Source organism: Chrysoperla carnea, chromosome X (genome assembly GCF_905475395.1).
Source record: "Chrysoperla carnea chromosome X, inChrCarn1.1, whole genome shotgun sequence".
Taxonomy (NCBI): Eukaryota; Metazoa; Arthropoda; class Insecta; order Neuroptera; family Chrysopidae; genus Chrysoperla; species Chrysoperla carnea.
The window spans coordinates 11,882,083-11,899,622 of record NC_058342.1 but is presented as its reverse complement, the minus strand read 5'-3'; the positions used below and the strand labels follow the sequence as shown (position 1 = coordinate 11,899,622).

The following is a 17,540-nucleotide window of genomic DNA, read 5'->3' as shown; positions in this document are numbered from 1 at the left end:
GCTTTACATAAGATTGAATCAGAAAAAACTACGCACAGAAGAATACATCCACCTTCGAGACGCGATCATGAATGACGGCAATATTGACGATATTGGAACAATGGTAATTTTACCCTCATCTTACATAGGAAGTCCAAGACATATGCACGAATATACACAAGATTCCATGACCTACGTAAGAAAATATGGACGACCTGATCTCTTTATAACATTAACATGCAATTCATCATGGCCAGAGATCAAAGAACAACTAAAATACGGACAAACCTCCATAGATCGACACGATATAATAGCCCGAGTTTTTCGACAAAAACAAATACGATTTATTGAAGTCATCACAAAATATCACATCTTTGGAACTGTTATTTCCTGGATGTATACAATTGAGTGGCAAAAACGAGGATTACCTCACTCACACAATCTCATATGGCTACACGATAAAATTTATCCCACGGATATCGACAAAATCATCCGAGCTGAATTTCCTGATCCACAAAAAGATTCGGAGCTTTACAACATAGTAGTGAAAAACATGATTCACGGACCATGTGGATCATTAAATTTCAATGCGCCATGCATGAGTGATGGAAAATGTACGAAAAAATATCCAAAACCGTACTTGGACGATACCAAAACTGAAGATGACGGCTATCCCAAATATAGAAGACGATCACCGAAAAACGGTGGCTTCACAGCAAAAATACGAATACAAGGCAGAGACGAACTGGAAATAGATAATCAATGGGTAGTACCGTATAATCCACTACTTTCCAAAATGTTCCAAGCACATATAAACGTTGAATACTGCAATTCAGTAAAATCTATTTAATATATATGTAAGTACGTAAACAAAGGTAGTGATATGGCAGTATTTCAAATAGTCCAAAATAGCGAACAAAATAACAGAAATGATGAGATCCTCATGTACCAAATGGGAAGATACATCAACAGTAACGAAGCAGCGTGGAGGATTTTTAGTTTTCCCATACATGAACGCGAACCAGCTGTGCAACATCTAGCAGTACATTTGGAGAATGGACAGAGAGTTTACTTCACAAAAGACTCGGCTAGAAAAATTGCAAGCGAACCACCTCAGAACACAACATTAACAGCTTTCTTCCAACTGTGTCAAACAGATCCATTCGCCAGAAAGTTATTGTATGTCGACGTCCCTATTTATTATACGTGGGACAAAACAAGGAAAATTTTTCAACGTCGGAAACAACGAATGCCAGAGGAGGGTCATCCAGAAATCATAAAAACTAACGCAATAGGTCGAGTATTCACTGTACATCCAAACAATGCCGAATGTTTTTATCTCCGGATGTTGTTACACGAAATACGGGGACCAACAAGTTTTACAGATCTCAGGATCGTTAATGGCTACCTATGCCAGACTTACAGAGAAGCATGTCAACGCTTAGGATTATTGGAAAACGACAACCACTGGGAATTAACACTACAAGAAGCCACACTCACAGCTTCAGCTGGACAAATTCGAGAGTTATTCGCTATAATATTAACAACATGTAACCCATCAAACCCAAAACAGCTATGGGACTCTTTCAAAAGGAGTATGAGTGATGATATATTGTACCAAGTCCGACAAGCTAATCCTGAACTGACTATAGAATTCAATGACGAGATCTTCAATGAAACACTCATTCGCTTAGAAGATAAATGTTTAGCAATAAATAATCAGGCCTTAGTAAAACTTGGAATGCCAGCACCACAAAGAAATGCTTTTAGTGTGCTAAACTACGAAATTATGAAGGAAAAAAGTTACAACATCAATGAACTACTTGAATACATTGCTCACAACAAACCACTTCTCAATGACAATCAAAAAAAAAGTTTACGACGTTATAATGAGCCGGATAAATAACAATATTGGTGGAATTATTTACTTGGACGCACCAGGAGGCACTGGTAAAACGTTTCTCATAAATCTAATACTGGCGGAAATACGTGCTAAAAAACTCATCGCACTGGCACTAGCATCATCTGGCATTGCAGCCACACTTATGGAAGGAGGACGAACTGCCCATTCTGCCTTACAACTACCATTGAATATAGCCGAACAACAATTCCCGGTATGTAAAATTTCAGGAAAATCTGGACGTGGTCAAATTTTAAAACAAGCTAAAATTATCATCTGGGATGAATGCACCATGGCCCATAAAAAATTTATAGAAGCCATGGACAGAACATTACAAGAATTGCGAAAAAACTCTGAAATAATGGGAGGAGCTCTACTCATACTCTCAGGAGATTTTCGACAAACACTTCCAGTTATTCCCAAGTCAACATCAGCAGACGAGATCAATGCATGCTTGAAAAAATCACATCTCTGGCCACAAGTACAAATACTGTAATTAACAAAAAACATGAGAGTTGAATTATCAAGAGATGAAACAACAGCACAATTTGCTAAAATACTTTTACAAATCGGCGAAGGTACATATCCTACTGACCAAACGACCGGCCTCATTGAACTTAATAGTGATTTCTGTAATATAGCCACTACTGAAGACGAACTAATCGACAAAATTTACCCAAATATTATTCAGAACTATACTAATGCAGAGTGGTTATTTCAAAGAGCAATTTTGGCCACTAAAAATAATATTGTTGACGATATCAATTTTAATATTCTAAAGGAAATACCTGGTGAAGAGAAAATATATAAATCGATCGACACGATGGTATCCATTGAAGAAAGTGTCTACTTCCCCACTGAATTTCTAAACTCTTTACCAGTACCAGGAATGCCATTACACTGCCTTCGTCTGAAAATTGGAACTCCAATCATACTACTCAGAAATCTCAACTCCCCAAAATTATGTAATGGAACTAGAATGATCGTAAAACAGCTATCGAATAATATCATTGAAGCTGAACTTATTTCTGGAAAGACCAAAGGACAGACAGTATTTATACCTAGAATACCTCTGATCTCTTCGGAATTGCCATTTCAATTTAAAAGACTGCAGTTTCCAATAAAATTAGCCTTTAGTTTTACAATTAACAAAGCGCAAGGACAAACTTTAAAATATTGTGGCATTAACCTCAAAGAATCCTGCTTCTCTCACGGTCAGCTATATGTAGCTTGCTCAAGAGTAGGAAATCCAAAAAATTTATGTATATATACTCCGGACAATAAAATGAAAAGTGTTGTTTATAAACAAGTATTGTAAATAATGAGAAAACGTTTTCAATAAACTTTTTTTTTACTTTTTACGTCATAGTTTATTTTTTTATTTCGACTCTACCACGTCATCTCATATCAACTCCCGGGCGAAGCCGGGTTTTTTAGCTAGTTATTATATATTTTTAGGTAGATTTTTTCAAAAATCTATCTATTGTAGCCTGTCTTATGTTGTAATTGTAATAATTTTGTAGTACTGTGCTTTATTTATTATGTTAAATTATATTGAATAATAAATAAAAATAATAAATTATATTGAATAATAAATAAAGCACAGTACTACAAAATTATTACAAATATATATATATATATATATATATATATATATATATATATATATATATATATATATATATATATATATATATATATATATATATTATGGATATGTCTTCATTCCTTAAAATTGTTTGATTAATAATGCAAAAAAAAAAAATGAAATATATAATTCCATCTTTGGTATTTGTTTTTAACTACTAGTAATGGACCTAGCTTTAGAATGTGGGCCACTTTTTAGTTCCTGTCTTGGCACATTATTAATAATTAATATTGATCCAAGCTATTGTTTGATTTATGGACCAATGCTTAAATTAAGTCTTAGGACATTCCTGGTTATTAATATTGGACCAGGCTATTTTTCAAGTCTTGGGGCAATGCTTGAATTCAGTCTTGGAGCACTACTTGTAGTCAATACTGTGCTAGGCTATTCTTCTAGTCGTGGGCTAATGCTTAAATCCTGGGACATCATTGGCAGTTAATAGTGGACCAATGCTTGAATCCAGTCTTGGTACATCACTGGCAGTCAATATTGGGCCATACTATTCTTCAATTCATGAGCCAATTTTTAAATCTAGCTTTGGGAAATCACTGACCATCAGCATTGGACCAAGCTTAACTTCCGACATCGAGCCAATATTTTATTGCAGTCTTGGTCCAATACTAACAATCAAGCTTGGCTGGGTGTTATTATTTCTATGCTTAGACAGACTTGGGCCAAGCTTGAGTTTTTAGTTTTCCCCAGAGTTAATAAGTTTTGCGCCAAGTCTTGGCCAAGCTTGGGCCTATTATTCTTTCCTACAAGGGTTGTTGTACAATTTAATGTGTCATTTATTCAGTTATCTTGAAGGAGTTCAAGTGGCAATACGGTGTGATTTTTAAGTGATTATTTTCATCAAACAGTGTGATTTATCATCATTGTGGTGTTCACTTATTGGAATAATGAATGGAAGATACCTTTGTTGCGGATCGTTTGAAGGAATGGGGCCTAGAACAACTGATTGAGGAATTTGATCGTAAGTAGTATTTTTTTATTTATATTTATTATTTTAGTATTTTCGAAAAGATACATAAGTGTATACTAGAGTGAATTATCTTGAACACGTAATGCATAAAGAGTGATAAAGAATTGTTAATTGTGAAACAGTCTTGAATCACGCGTAAAAAAGTTGCATATTTATTTTAATTTCTTTGTCTTAACTTAAATATAAACTAATGCATCTAATTCATATATGTAGGACAAAAAATTGATCGCGAATTATTTCTATCAATTCCTGAAGAAGGAATCAGTCAAATAATTCAATTCATCGGGTAGAGGTATACATTTTTACGCAAACGTAAAAAATATTTGAAAAATGCTGTAAGTTTGTTGAAAATCGTTTTTAATTATTATTTCAAATTTTCCGAGATTAATTGATTTTTTTTGCGTTTGAAAAATTAATTGATTGAAGTTTCATTGAGTGTTTTTTTTTTCAAATACTGAAAACTAATATTTAGATAAAACAAGATAACCTAATACTCATACCATCAACAAGTAGTTCATTAGAAAATGACACAAATGAAGAGTTAAACAAAGACGTTAATATAGATTCAAATAAATCGAGAAAAGAGGCCAATAAACTTCCAAATGAGTCAGATAAAGACAAAAACAATATATCGAATGAATCTGGTGGACATCAGGTATATTAATTGAATTTTTACAATATTTTATATATGTTTGTTGATTATTGTATCTTTTTATAGGACTTACGAAAATTATTGAAAGCTAGTTTGGTTGGACGATACTTATTAAAAAAAGTCAACTGTTTGGATGCGTCGGATAGGTGTGATTTGGTCAGGATAATAATAGAACATCAGATGCTAAATACATTGAAGTAAGTTCTATACATTTATTTTTGAATTTTTATGCAAGAAAGATCATAGCTCTAATATTTCATGTTAGTTATTTATCATCGAAATAATAATAATTGTTAATCTAACTGTTAAAATGTTATCATTAACGTATAAAATCAACCATTTATTTCGACGCAAGTATTTTTAGAAAAAATGAGGTTAAAACTATGACTTCTTAATATGCATTTTTCTGGATTAAACAAAAAAAAAAAAAAAAGAATTATAAATTGTATTGCATTAAAAAAGTTTTTTCGATGATAATAACAACTGCATACATGATTTGAATTAATATAATTTAAATTAATTTGTATCTGTAGAATAAAAAGGGATACATTCATCTATTGGACGGATCAAATTGTGACTGTGTTTCCTAAGGAAAAAAGTGATACCTACTACATACCATATAAAAACGATGAAACTGTAGCTTCCGGAAAATTGTATGATAAATTTACAAATTTGAGAAGGAAGTTACTTTCTATTGATATATCAGATAATAAATCTAATGAAGAGGTATCAACCACTACACTTGACAGATCAGATATTAAAAATTGAAAAATGTATGTATAGAAAATCATGGAGAAATAAAGGATTTGTGGATCAAGACCCATTCGTTCCGGATGATTGTAATGAAAAAAGTAGAAAGCATAAGCTGTTACTTTGAATTATATCCCATGCTCACAAACCCTATTGGATCATCATTGGTAAATTATAAAAATTTCTATAATTCATCACTATCATGTTAAAAGATTAGCTCTTATTTTTAATTTGTTATAGATCAATTTGGATTTTATCAAATTAAATAATTTTAAAGATGAAAATTTCTTTATGAAGATTTGGCCTGAACTCAGCTATAAATTGATTCATATTTCCCAGAACAGAAAAAATCAGCTTGCAAGAATATTTTAAAAAATCTTGGTAAAAATTGCGCTTTATTTATGGTGCCTCTGAATTCAAATCTTTTTGTTTAACGACTTGATGTATCATGATAATTTTTTCTCCTAACTTTAGATAGTGATACACCAATTGATGTCAAAGGTCTCATCACTTTGCCGTATTTGTTTCGACCTACACAGGCTAAATCTGAAACATCTAAGAAATGGACACCAACTTATAAGGAAGGAAGCAGATAGTTTCATTTTGTTTATTGATGTAAATATTGCAATATTAATATGAACTATTTTATAATTTATAAGTACAGAAGCTAACATCAATTTATTTTAAATATTTAAATTAATTTTGATTATTATTTTAATTGATAAGGTTTTCCACTTTTGAGCTTCGATTTTTTTAAATGTTTGATGATTTATATTATCATTTGCTTTAATAATTGTTTTGAATAAAAAAAATAATTTCTTTCAATCAATTTTTTTGAATTATCTAGATTTTCCGAGAAACACGAATAAATCTAGCTGAAATAATTAAGACAAAGAACCTCTCACTTCTTAACTTTATTTAATGAATACAAGTATAATATATAATTGTAGTGGTTTTATTTATACTAATTTTCTATATTTAGCATATGAACGATCTACAAAAGAGTTTGGAGGATCGAATAAAACAATTGAGGAATCATCGAAATTCATCTCAGCCATTTATTGTAGCCGGGGGAAATCCTAAGAAAATTGACGCATGCTATGTGATTATAGAGACGGTGAAGTACAAATTTCACAATATTCTCGCTGCGGTTGATTCATGTTTTAAATCTTTTTTGCGTTCAATTTGAAATATCCTATAGAAAGTAAATTAGTTTGGATTTTCATAGAGCGAGAAATTTATGGCCTAAATAAGAATCTAAAAATCCACCTGCTATCAGCTCATTATTATCCGACTTAGAATCAGTGAATGTAGCAGCTTCTGAAGGCGAAGAATCATCTGATTAAAATAACTTTACTTTAACTTAACTCTAGTTTTTTAAACTAATATATTATATTTTTTTTATTCAATGATTCTCATTATTTAGTTTATGGAGTTTTATTTTGTATAGAGTTCTTGAAATTACAAAAATCACTGTGAAAATTGTTTGCGCTAAATGTAGTAGCATTGTAGAAGTTAAGCATTTAGATAAGCACATGAAGTATACTCATGGTATTAGAACTGGCTTTGCATATTCTTGTCCTGATAATACGTGTGGTAGAAAATTTAGTACTGCAAAAACATTAAATAATCATATCCGAAAATTAAACCATGTGTTATCTATCGAAAATAAACATGTAGTTCAGAAAAATTTGTCAGTAGCCACGGCTACATGCACAATGCAATTTGTAGGTAATATTGTTTCTATAGATTTGCAAAATGGAATCGATTCGGACATAGGGAAAATTCCTGAAATTTTTACTAATAAAGATGATTTGCATAATGAACTGTTAAACATAATATCTGCCTTGTACGCGGACACATCGCTAACACGAGTTCACATACAACGATTTCTAGATTATACACAGAAGTTTCTTCAAGGTAGTTATGGAAAGTTTTTAAAAGACATTTGTTTAAATTATGTTAAAGATGATATAGGTAAAAGTGAAATAGAAAAAGAATTCCAGGATTTGAGATTAATATTTGAACCATTCAGCACAGAATACAAGCGTATGAATCAGCTTGTATTACATAAAGGTTTGATAAAAGCTGAAGAAAAATTATTAGGATATCGCGAGGTCAATAATAGATTAGGAATTTTAGAAAATATAAAAACTACTTGTCAATTTATTCCTTTGCGTGAAACTTTAAAAGCATTCATGGAGATTCCGAATGTATTTGATATTATAATCAAATACATTGATAATTTCAGTAATAGCTCGATTTCAAATATTATCCAGTCACCTTATTGGAAAAAACAAATAAATGGCATTGACGGCATTGTTCTTCCACTTTTTATTTATCAGGATGACTTTGAGACCGGAAATTCTCTCGGTTCTCAAGCAACTATTCATAAATTGTCAGGCATATACGCAAATATAGCATGTTTACCTCCAAAATTTTCAAAATTAGATAATATTTTTCTGGTACAATTGCATTATTCTAGTGATGCTACTTACTTAGGCAATACATGCATCTTTAAACATTTGATCGAAGAATTAAATTACCTTTCAAATAATGGTGTAATAGTTGATCATGATGGTAAAAAAATAGTCATCAAATTTCAATTAGCAATGATCGTCGGAGACAATTTAGGTCTGAATAATATTTTAGGATTCAGGAGAAGTTTCTCGGCAAAATCATATTGTAGATTTTATAAAATGATGAAAAATATTTGCCAAAAATCAGTGGAAGAAGATGTAACATTATTAAGAAATAGATTGAACTACGCAAATGATATTTCAAAACAAAATCCCAAATCCACAGGTATTACTGAAAATTCAGTTTTTAATTATGTTGATAGATTTCATGTTTGTGAAAACTATTGTGTAGATATTATGCATGACCTTTTAGAAGGTCTTTGTAAGGCAGATCTGATAAATATTTTACATCATTTTGTTGAAAAAAAAATTTTTACATTAAAAACTTTAAATTACAAAATACAAATAACTATCCTAGAAATTGCAATAAACCTTCAATAATAACACATAAAAATTTACAAGATAAAAAATTGCGTATGAGCGCAGCTGAAATGATGATATTTACTCTTCACGCAGGTTTAATTTTCGGTGACATGATTTCTGATGATGATAATGAATACTGGCAACTTTATAAATTATTGCGACAAATTTTAGTTATTTGTTTAAAGTCAGTGATAACTGATAATTTTAGTTATCTTTTAACTACCTTAATTGAGGAGCATCATAGTTTGCATTTAAAGTTGTTTGGTGATCATATACCTAAAGGTCATTTTTGTTTGCACTACCCTCGTATTATGAGATTAGTGGGGCCTCTTCGAAATTTTTGGACAATGCGATTCGAAGGGAAACATCGGATTTTTAAACAATCTGCGAGAACAACAAGTAATCGTCAAAATTTATGTTATACATTAGCTTCGAGACACCAGCAACACCTAAATTATTCATTTGAGAACGGTTTAGCTTTTAAAGAAACTTTAGATTATAAAAATTTGAAACACACAAAAATTTTTAAACGATCTTTAAAACTAATTAATGAAAGAATTTTAACAGAGTTTTCTTTGGTAGCACGTATCGTGCTTGGCAATGTTATATATAAAATTGATACATTTATAGTTGTTGAAATTAATGACCTGCCAATTTTTGGCTGTATAAAGAATATTTTATTAATGAATAATGTAAAGCCAGTAAAAATCAATGATTTTAAGCTTATTATCGAAGTATACGAAACTTTAAGAAAAAATGAACATTTACAGACCTATGTTATACCCCGGCTTGGTCAAACTACAATGGCGCTCTTAAATTTTGAATCAAAAATCCGTTTGTTTCAAATAATATTATATCGTAGTAACTGTAAGCATGTAAGATTGTGAAAATCAATGTTTTTTCAGTAAAATAAAAAGAAATTAATAAATATATTGTTATTACTGTAAATATCCTTTCATTTAATAATAGCAACTTAATAATTAAGGTAACTAAAACAAAAAAAAATTAATCCGAGCTACAAATAATTTAATTATTTGTACTTAATTCATTTAGTTACATATACTGACAAAAATAGTAAATCATTAAATTTTAATAGTTCAAGTAACTATAAATTTTTGTTACTGGAATAAAATAATGAATACTGTGAACCCAATTTTTTGGTTACGTTAACTATAAAATGTAATTATTAACATATTATCATTTAGTATCTGTAACAAAACAGTATTTGATAAAAATATTTAGTTCGTATTACTACATACACAACAATAGTGAGAGTTTTTGTTACTACAACAATATTTTAGGCTTATTTTAGGCTTCTTAAACTGCGCTGGCGTCAAATTATAGACCAATGGAAGGAAACTCCTGAAGGGCAACGACTACCCACTATTCCTAAAAACATGTTTCCTACGTTGCTAAATAGGCTGTGGGGAAATATCATGGACACCTCACCAAGTAACCTCAAAGCTGGGTTTTCCGACTGATGAAACACCAGTACTACAGCGCTTACCTCCGGACGCTCCACAACAAGATCCGGCACTGGTTTCAGAATCTTTTATACAATTTCTTGAAAATAAAAGAGTGGGAGTGGTGGGTGGAATCGGGCAGTAAAGGACGAAAAAAGAAGCTCAATGTACCGGCGGGTAAAAGCATTTCTGCAGAAGACATTGTATAGGCTAGCACACCGAAAAAACCTGGTCCTTCTAACAATAATAAGCCAGTTGCTACACAAAACCTAAACGAAAATCTTGTTAAAAAGTCAAAGATTATTATAGTGAAACCGATGACGAAAGTGAAATTCAGTATGCTTCAGACCATGGATATCTCGGACGAATTCGTCCCAGATGAATCTGCAGACATCGCAGCAGAAATACCGAGTGCAACACAGTTTATTCCCAAGCTAGACGAATACTTATAGTAGAATATGAAGGTGAGCAATGGCCGGGGCAAGTCAACACTGTCGGCGGTGATGGGGCGTTTGTCAGTTGCATGACACGCTGTGGATTATCTCGGAAGTGGCCTGAGAAACCGGACTGTATATTCTATCCCATGGATAAGATTATTTCAGCAATCAAACCACCATCAAAACTTGGCACAAAGCGCGCATTGTTTCGAGTGCCGGAATTGGAGTATAAATGGGGACAACCAAAGAAATAAATATCCCTACCAACCCAAACTTTCTTCAAACAATTATTCATTGTTGATTGATCTCAATATTGTTAATTTTTTATGTAAAACTTATCCATATGTTCTTTTCTCAAAAAAATATTGATATCATTATTACTTAAACTTAAATTTTAATGATTAATACTCAGTTTTGTATTACAAAATTGCCAACTTAATATATATAGATTCTGTTATGTTACATAATATTTATTACAAAACAAGATTTAAAATCTTACTTGCGCATGTCGAAAAACATAACGAAGGCGACTTGGGTGGATAAATCAATCAAAAAATCCTCTTTGGTTATCGTATTTCGTCGATTCAACATCCAATCGACATCATATATTTCATCCTAAAATAAATTAATTGTTAAATTTAACATGTCTACAAACCAGTAAATTATATTTGATTTTATGGTCAAATTGGTCTCGATTAATTGTGTCTTCAAGTTTAATACGATACAAATGTAATTTCAATAAAGTTGTATAAAGGATCAATAAAGAAATAAAGTTTTACAAGCAAAATTGTTATATTAATTGTAATTTTGGAACACGTGGATGAGCCGTTTTATGGTTGATTTACGATAGGATAATTTGGAATTGCAAAGTTCAATTGGCGGTTATCTGAATAGATAAATATCCCCAACATTGGAGATCAAAGGTAATTCTATAATAATTCTACTAGTTTCAAAATTAAATTAAGGACTTCTTACCTCGCTATAAATCGTTGGAGTTTTGTAATGAAAATTAATAGATAAATATCCCCAACATTGGAGATCAAAGGTAATTCTATAATAATTCTACTAGTTTCAAAATTAAATTAAGGACTTCTTACCTCGCTATAAATCGTTGGAGTTTTGTAATGAAAATTATTAGCTGCTATTAGTTCTTCGTACGCCATATTCGGCATTTTATTTACCAAATGAAATTGGTCTAAATAGCGGTACCATCTTCGAAGAGAGAAAATTGTGTTTTATAAAATTCGAAATTCTATTCTTGTAAGTGTTAAGTTTGTTTAATGTTGTGATCACTTATAAATGGGCCAAGGATAAATAGGATCGAAATTTCCACAATAAACACCAATTATTTTATAATTAATTTATCCTTAAGATAAAACATCTATCAAAGTAGTGAGATATCCACGAAAATAACGACATCTCTATGCACGGCCAATAAATTAGTTGATTAAAATCAATTAAAGATCATAATGGCGTTGTTGTAAGATATTTTACTTAGTCAAGTAACAAACCACATATTGACAAACTGGTTCCGATCTATTCCAAAAGGGGATTATCACATTACTTATGGTAGTTTAAACTATACTTATAGCGACATCTGACGAAACACAACATAAATGGTAGCAGAGCGATAAACTATTTTAAAATAGATACTAGAAGGTTTAGAACCAAAATTCAAATTATAATTGCGCCAAGCTTAACATAAAATTTTCATAACAAGATTAATTCAAAAAGCGAAGCATTTGGATTAATCTTAAGAATAAAAATAGATTTAACAAGGAATTTCACACAAAATAAAACACATAAAATTTCAAACAAATTAATTTATTATTTATAGCGAGTCTGAAAACATTCCAAAGAATTTTTTCTTTATAAGATCCTTCAACAACAAAAAAAAAAAAAAAATTTCTGCTTTGGAATTTATTATTTACAGACTGAACCAACTTCGTCATTTGCAAGTGGAACCAAGCATTCCGTAATAGGAGATCAAAACATAAATTGAAGTCAACATAATAAATTGGTAGACAGAAATTTTCACGATGCAGAGAACACCTACAACACACACCCAGGTCGTCAATCAACCAAGCGCAAAGAACATCACCATCTCTCAACCAGGCACAGGTAGATCAAGTCCTTACAATTATGCCCGACGGCACTCTGCGCCCAACTTTCAATCCAAATCCTAATCTCCACCTGATGACGACCCCACCACCTGCCCATAACATCCAAGGAAATAACTATTTAAACACAACTATTTAATTACAGATTTTTAATTTTAAGCATCCAACTATGATCCAGAACTCCACAACACACATTTTCATGCCAGGCAACTATGGTCCAACTTTTTTTTATCTAAAGTTATTAAAATATTCCCTTTAATTATATTTGATATAAATTTGTTAATTTATTACATCTAACTGAATCTAAAAAAAGTTACAGATGTAACATAAGTAATTCCATTAATTGGAGGGCAGAGCACAAATTTAAAATGTGGCAAATCCGGACCATAGTTGTGTAGGTGTTAAAAATGACCCTTTAGTCAACCAACAAAAAGTGTGACTTCCACCATTGCACATTAAAGTAGGACTGATAAAAAATTTCGAAAAAGCAATGAACAAAAATGGAGCTGCTTTTCAATACCTTCGTCAGAAATTTACAAGATTAAGTGACGCTAAGGTCAAGGAAGGTATATTCGTCGATCCTCAAATAAGAAATTTACTTAAAGATGATAACTTTGACTCGGTTCTAGAAGAGACAGGATAGTTTTCCCCTTGTTGCAAAAAAACTTCTTAAGAAATCAGAGGAGTGACAACTATGTTGAAACTTAAAGAAAAAAATATGTTATCATCAGTCCAAAAACTGGGTTGCAACTTGTCCTTGAAAAATTCAATTTTTACATTCTCATTTGGACTTCGTTGCGGATAATTGTGGGGTTTTTAGCGTTGAACATGATGAGCGGTTCCATCAGAATATCGCAAACATGGAAAAATGATATCTGCGCCATTGGAACGTTTCCATGTGGTCGGATTATTGCTGGACTGTTTTTCGAGATAATACAGAAGCAGAATATAAGAGGGCAGAAAAAAAACCACGTCGTCATAAGAAACTATAATTTGTGTACATTTTTTTTTTTTTTCTAAAAAAGGGAAACTAATTTTAATATTTATTAATTATTTTTATATCCAGGACGTGAAAATCAATTAAAAAAATCGACTTTTCATGAAGAATATTACTTATTATTACCTTTTTAGACTAGTATATTTATGATGCGAAACGTATTTTATCAGTTGATCATTTAATTAAATGTGGAATAAATCGTGAGAAAAGTGGTCAAAACGTAACCGTAGTTACCGCGCTTTGTATACAAACCTCAACACATGACAAAAAAACCGCATGAAATATATGCCAAGATATGAGTAGTAATAAAATGCGGATTCAAAAACATTTTGGACTTTGGACTGTGACGTAGTTTTCTTATATGACCTAAAACGACCTTGAGTGCATTGTCTGAGAGAGGTCATTGAACTGCATTGGATGCACTTTCTGGGAATGCATTTTTTTTTGGGATGCACTTTTAGGAATGCAATTTTGAGCTCATTGAACTGATGATGACGTATTGTTTCAACAATTAAATCAACAATGAGAACCTTCTCACTCGGCAGTCGCTGTCCAAATGAAGTATGAAGTGAAGATGCTAGTATAGAAATATACTTTTTTTAAAAAAAACAAGAGATAGCAGTGGGATTTGAACGCTGGTTTCCTGGGTGTGAGTCTGAATACTTAACCACTCGACCACAGCGGCTTGTATAAAGAATAGCAAAATTGTTCAATATGTGAAAACTATTCAAAACTGGTTTTTCAATTATAATATGAATATAATTATTTTGATAAGATTAATTAACTTTGCACCTGAAAATAGTGAAGGACATTGTAAAAAAAATCTTTAATTTATTCTATTCTATTTTCAATAGATTGATAAACTTGAAGTATTTATGGAAACTTGATATGTTAAACAGCCATAGTACGTTGACATATAGTAAATCGGTATTTTAAATTTTGTCACAGATGGTAAATGAGAGGTGTTTTTTAAAAAAAATACTTATTATGTAAATATTTATGTTTATTTTTTCAAAGTATAAAAAATTTATTTTATTGTATAATTTTTAACTTATTCAATAATAATTCCTTTATTTGTTAGATAATCACTAATATTATTGCTTGCTGACCAATTCTCACTCTCGCAAACATCTTCTCCAGTTTGATCTATTTGTATAAATTCGCCATTGGCATTCACAGGAGACTTAATTTTCTTCAACAACCATCTCCATATATCTAGATTTTTTGAAAATGGATAAAATTTCAGGTTTATATTTCTTGCTTTACATGTATTAATAAGACATTCCAATGCTTTAACTCTACCATGGCTTATGCATGTAATTAATCCATCATACAAATATTTGTCTAAGCTATTTTTCTTTAAAAATACTTCAATTACTCCATCAAATTCAGTTGATCCGTTGAATGATTCCTTAATTTCTTGAAAATGTTGTTTGAGTTGGTGGATGTGTATTATTTTATATTTAATTAAACAATCAATTATATGGTGATGATTTCGTTTGACAGCCATAGATAAAAAACTTGATAGAATAAATTTTGGATATTTTGCTAAAATGTATTCTATTAGCTCAAGATTACCATATCGAAACGCGGCAATTTAGAACTCTAAATGCATATTATATTCATCTTCTTGTATTTCATTGTTGAGGCTTTCAATTGTTAACTTACGTAAGCTAGCCAACATGTTTCAAACAGATGTATTTAACAGCAATTAACGCGATTTTATATCACCAAAAAAAAATCCCTCCCAATATTCAAACATTTGCAGGTTAACAAAAATATATATTTTAATCAAAATAATAATAATTATAATAATTTATTTGTCATAGATAGAAATACATGGCTAACGTTAAATACATTAGTTATATACAGTGCATTAAATTTACATTAAATAATACACATGGTAAAAATATTAACACATGGTATACAATAATTTTTTTCATTACTAATGACCAACCACACATGATTTTTTTATTAATGATAAATATTAAGTTTATTATTTTTTTACATTGTATCATTATTTATTATTATAGAATATGATTATTAAGAAAGAATTTATTTTTTTAATACTTCCCTATACAGATTACTACATATATATTAATAATCAACTAAAATAGACTCTTCTAATTTTTTCTTTGTATGATTATTTTTTTATACTTCCATATACATATAATTTATCTATTCGCGATAAAAGTCATGGATTCTATAAACATTTGTAATTGCACATTTACCCTTATGCATTAAACATCTATTGAAACACTTTTTTTCACTTTCTTTATATAGCTCCTCATCAAAATGCCACATATCCTCAATATTGGATACCACAACATTAAATAACTGCACACCACTCAACTTTTTCATTACTTTTCACAATAATGGTTTCTTCTTTTTTTAAAATGGAATTAACAATAAATTTCACATCTTCTAATTCTGCAAAACCATCCTCCCAATCAAGGCAATGGTAATAGTTGGTCAACCACTGATTCGATCTTTGTGCTTTTCGCCCCAGAAACTCATTTCTATATGGTGGTTTCACTATAAAGTGTAAAATTTCATCACCATTTTTTAGAAGAGCCAACTCTTTTAATATAAAATTATTTTTTGTATTTTTGAAACCTTGTAAATCAATTATTAACAAATTCATGTTGTATATTAGAGTGATAAACAAATTAAAATTATCATCCCTATATACTTTTTGAATGTTTTTAAGACATTAATAAATTATAAATAATCAACCTTCTTAAGTACCACTTTTTGTTTTCACATATTATTTTTGTATTATATAAACAAACAAAAATTTTTTTAAACAAATAATGCACTCTCATCGAAAACGAAAAAAAAAAAAGATTTTGTTTTAAAGAATTAGTTAAGTTTTATATTTTGAAACGTTAGCATCAAGATGCAACCCATCCAAACTTTTGAAGAAAAAATCGTGCTAAATAAAAAGATAGATTATCTTTTAAAAAAAAGTTTTCGTATATTTCGTAAATATAGAAATATACACACCATATTTTTTTATGAAACCGCATCAAAATATAATACACAAAATTTATCAGGTTGTTTATTTATTGAAAATGGTGGTGATCCAACAAAGCCGGATATTATTGAAAAAGAATATGTTGAACCACTATTTTACTTATTAAGCCTCAGAAAATATCGTCGTAGGCTTCATCTAAAATATACTAAAATTATTTTAGATGAGGAGAATATGTTTGATATGATAATATCAACAAATGAAATCCCAAATAATTTTTATTTAATACAGGTAAAAAAAAATCAAATTTTTTATAGTTATTATATATTTTTATCTAACACAGGTAAAAAAAAAATCAAATTTTTTATAGTTATTATATATTTTTTAAGTGATGTAATACTTTTAGGATGGTGAAGACAACGAAACCGATGATTTAGAAGATGCGGAAATTGATGATAGTGGAGATGATGAATCGGAAGATGAGGAAATTGACGATAGTGGAGATGATGAATTGGAAAATGAGGAAATTGGGGGTGGTGGAAACGATGATTTAGAAGATGAGGAAATTGGGGGGTAGTGGAGATGATGAAGAATAGAGTTAAAAATAATGTGAGTTTTTAATAATATTTTTACTAA

The 17,540-nt window shown here is 30.4% G+C and overlaps 1 protein-coding gene across 1 annotated transcript; it reads left to right on the top strand.

Annotated features, from left to right (window-relative positions):
• The first annotated feature begins 2,024 nt into the window (after positions 1–2,024).
• LOC123302917 (protein PFC0760c-like) lies at positions 2,025–17,481 on the top strand. Its single transcript, XM_044886012.1, has 5 exons — positions 2,025–2,093; positions 4,982–5,164; positions 5,228–5,358; positions 5,695–5,887; positions 17,311–17,481. Exons 1-5 carry the CDS (start codon positions 2,025–2,027, stop codon positions 17,479–17,481), a joined length of 747 nt encoding a protein of 248 aa, XP_044741947.1.
• Positions 17,482–17,540: the final 59 nt, after the last annotated feature.

Excerpts from the sequence above, each read along its gene's own strand:
- LOC123302917 (XM_044886012.1), top strand. The coding sequence starts at position 2,025 with ATGGAAGGAGGACGAACTGCCCATTCTGCCTTACAACTACCATTGAAT. Across the intron at positions 2,094-4,981 it reads TAGCCGAACAACAATTCCCG|ATAAAACAAGATAACCTAAT; the intron begins GTATGTAAAATT and ends ACTAATATTTAG. Across the intron at positions 5,888-17,310 it reads ATAATAAATCTAATGAAGAG|GATGGTGAAGACAACGAAAC; the intron begins GTATCAACCACT and ends TAATACTTTTAG.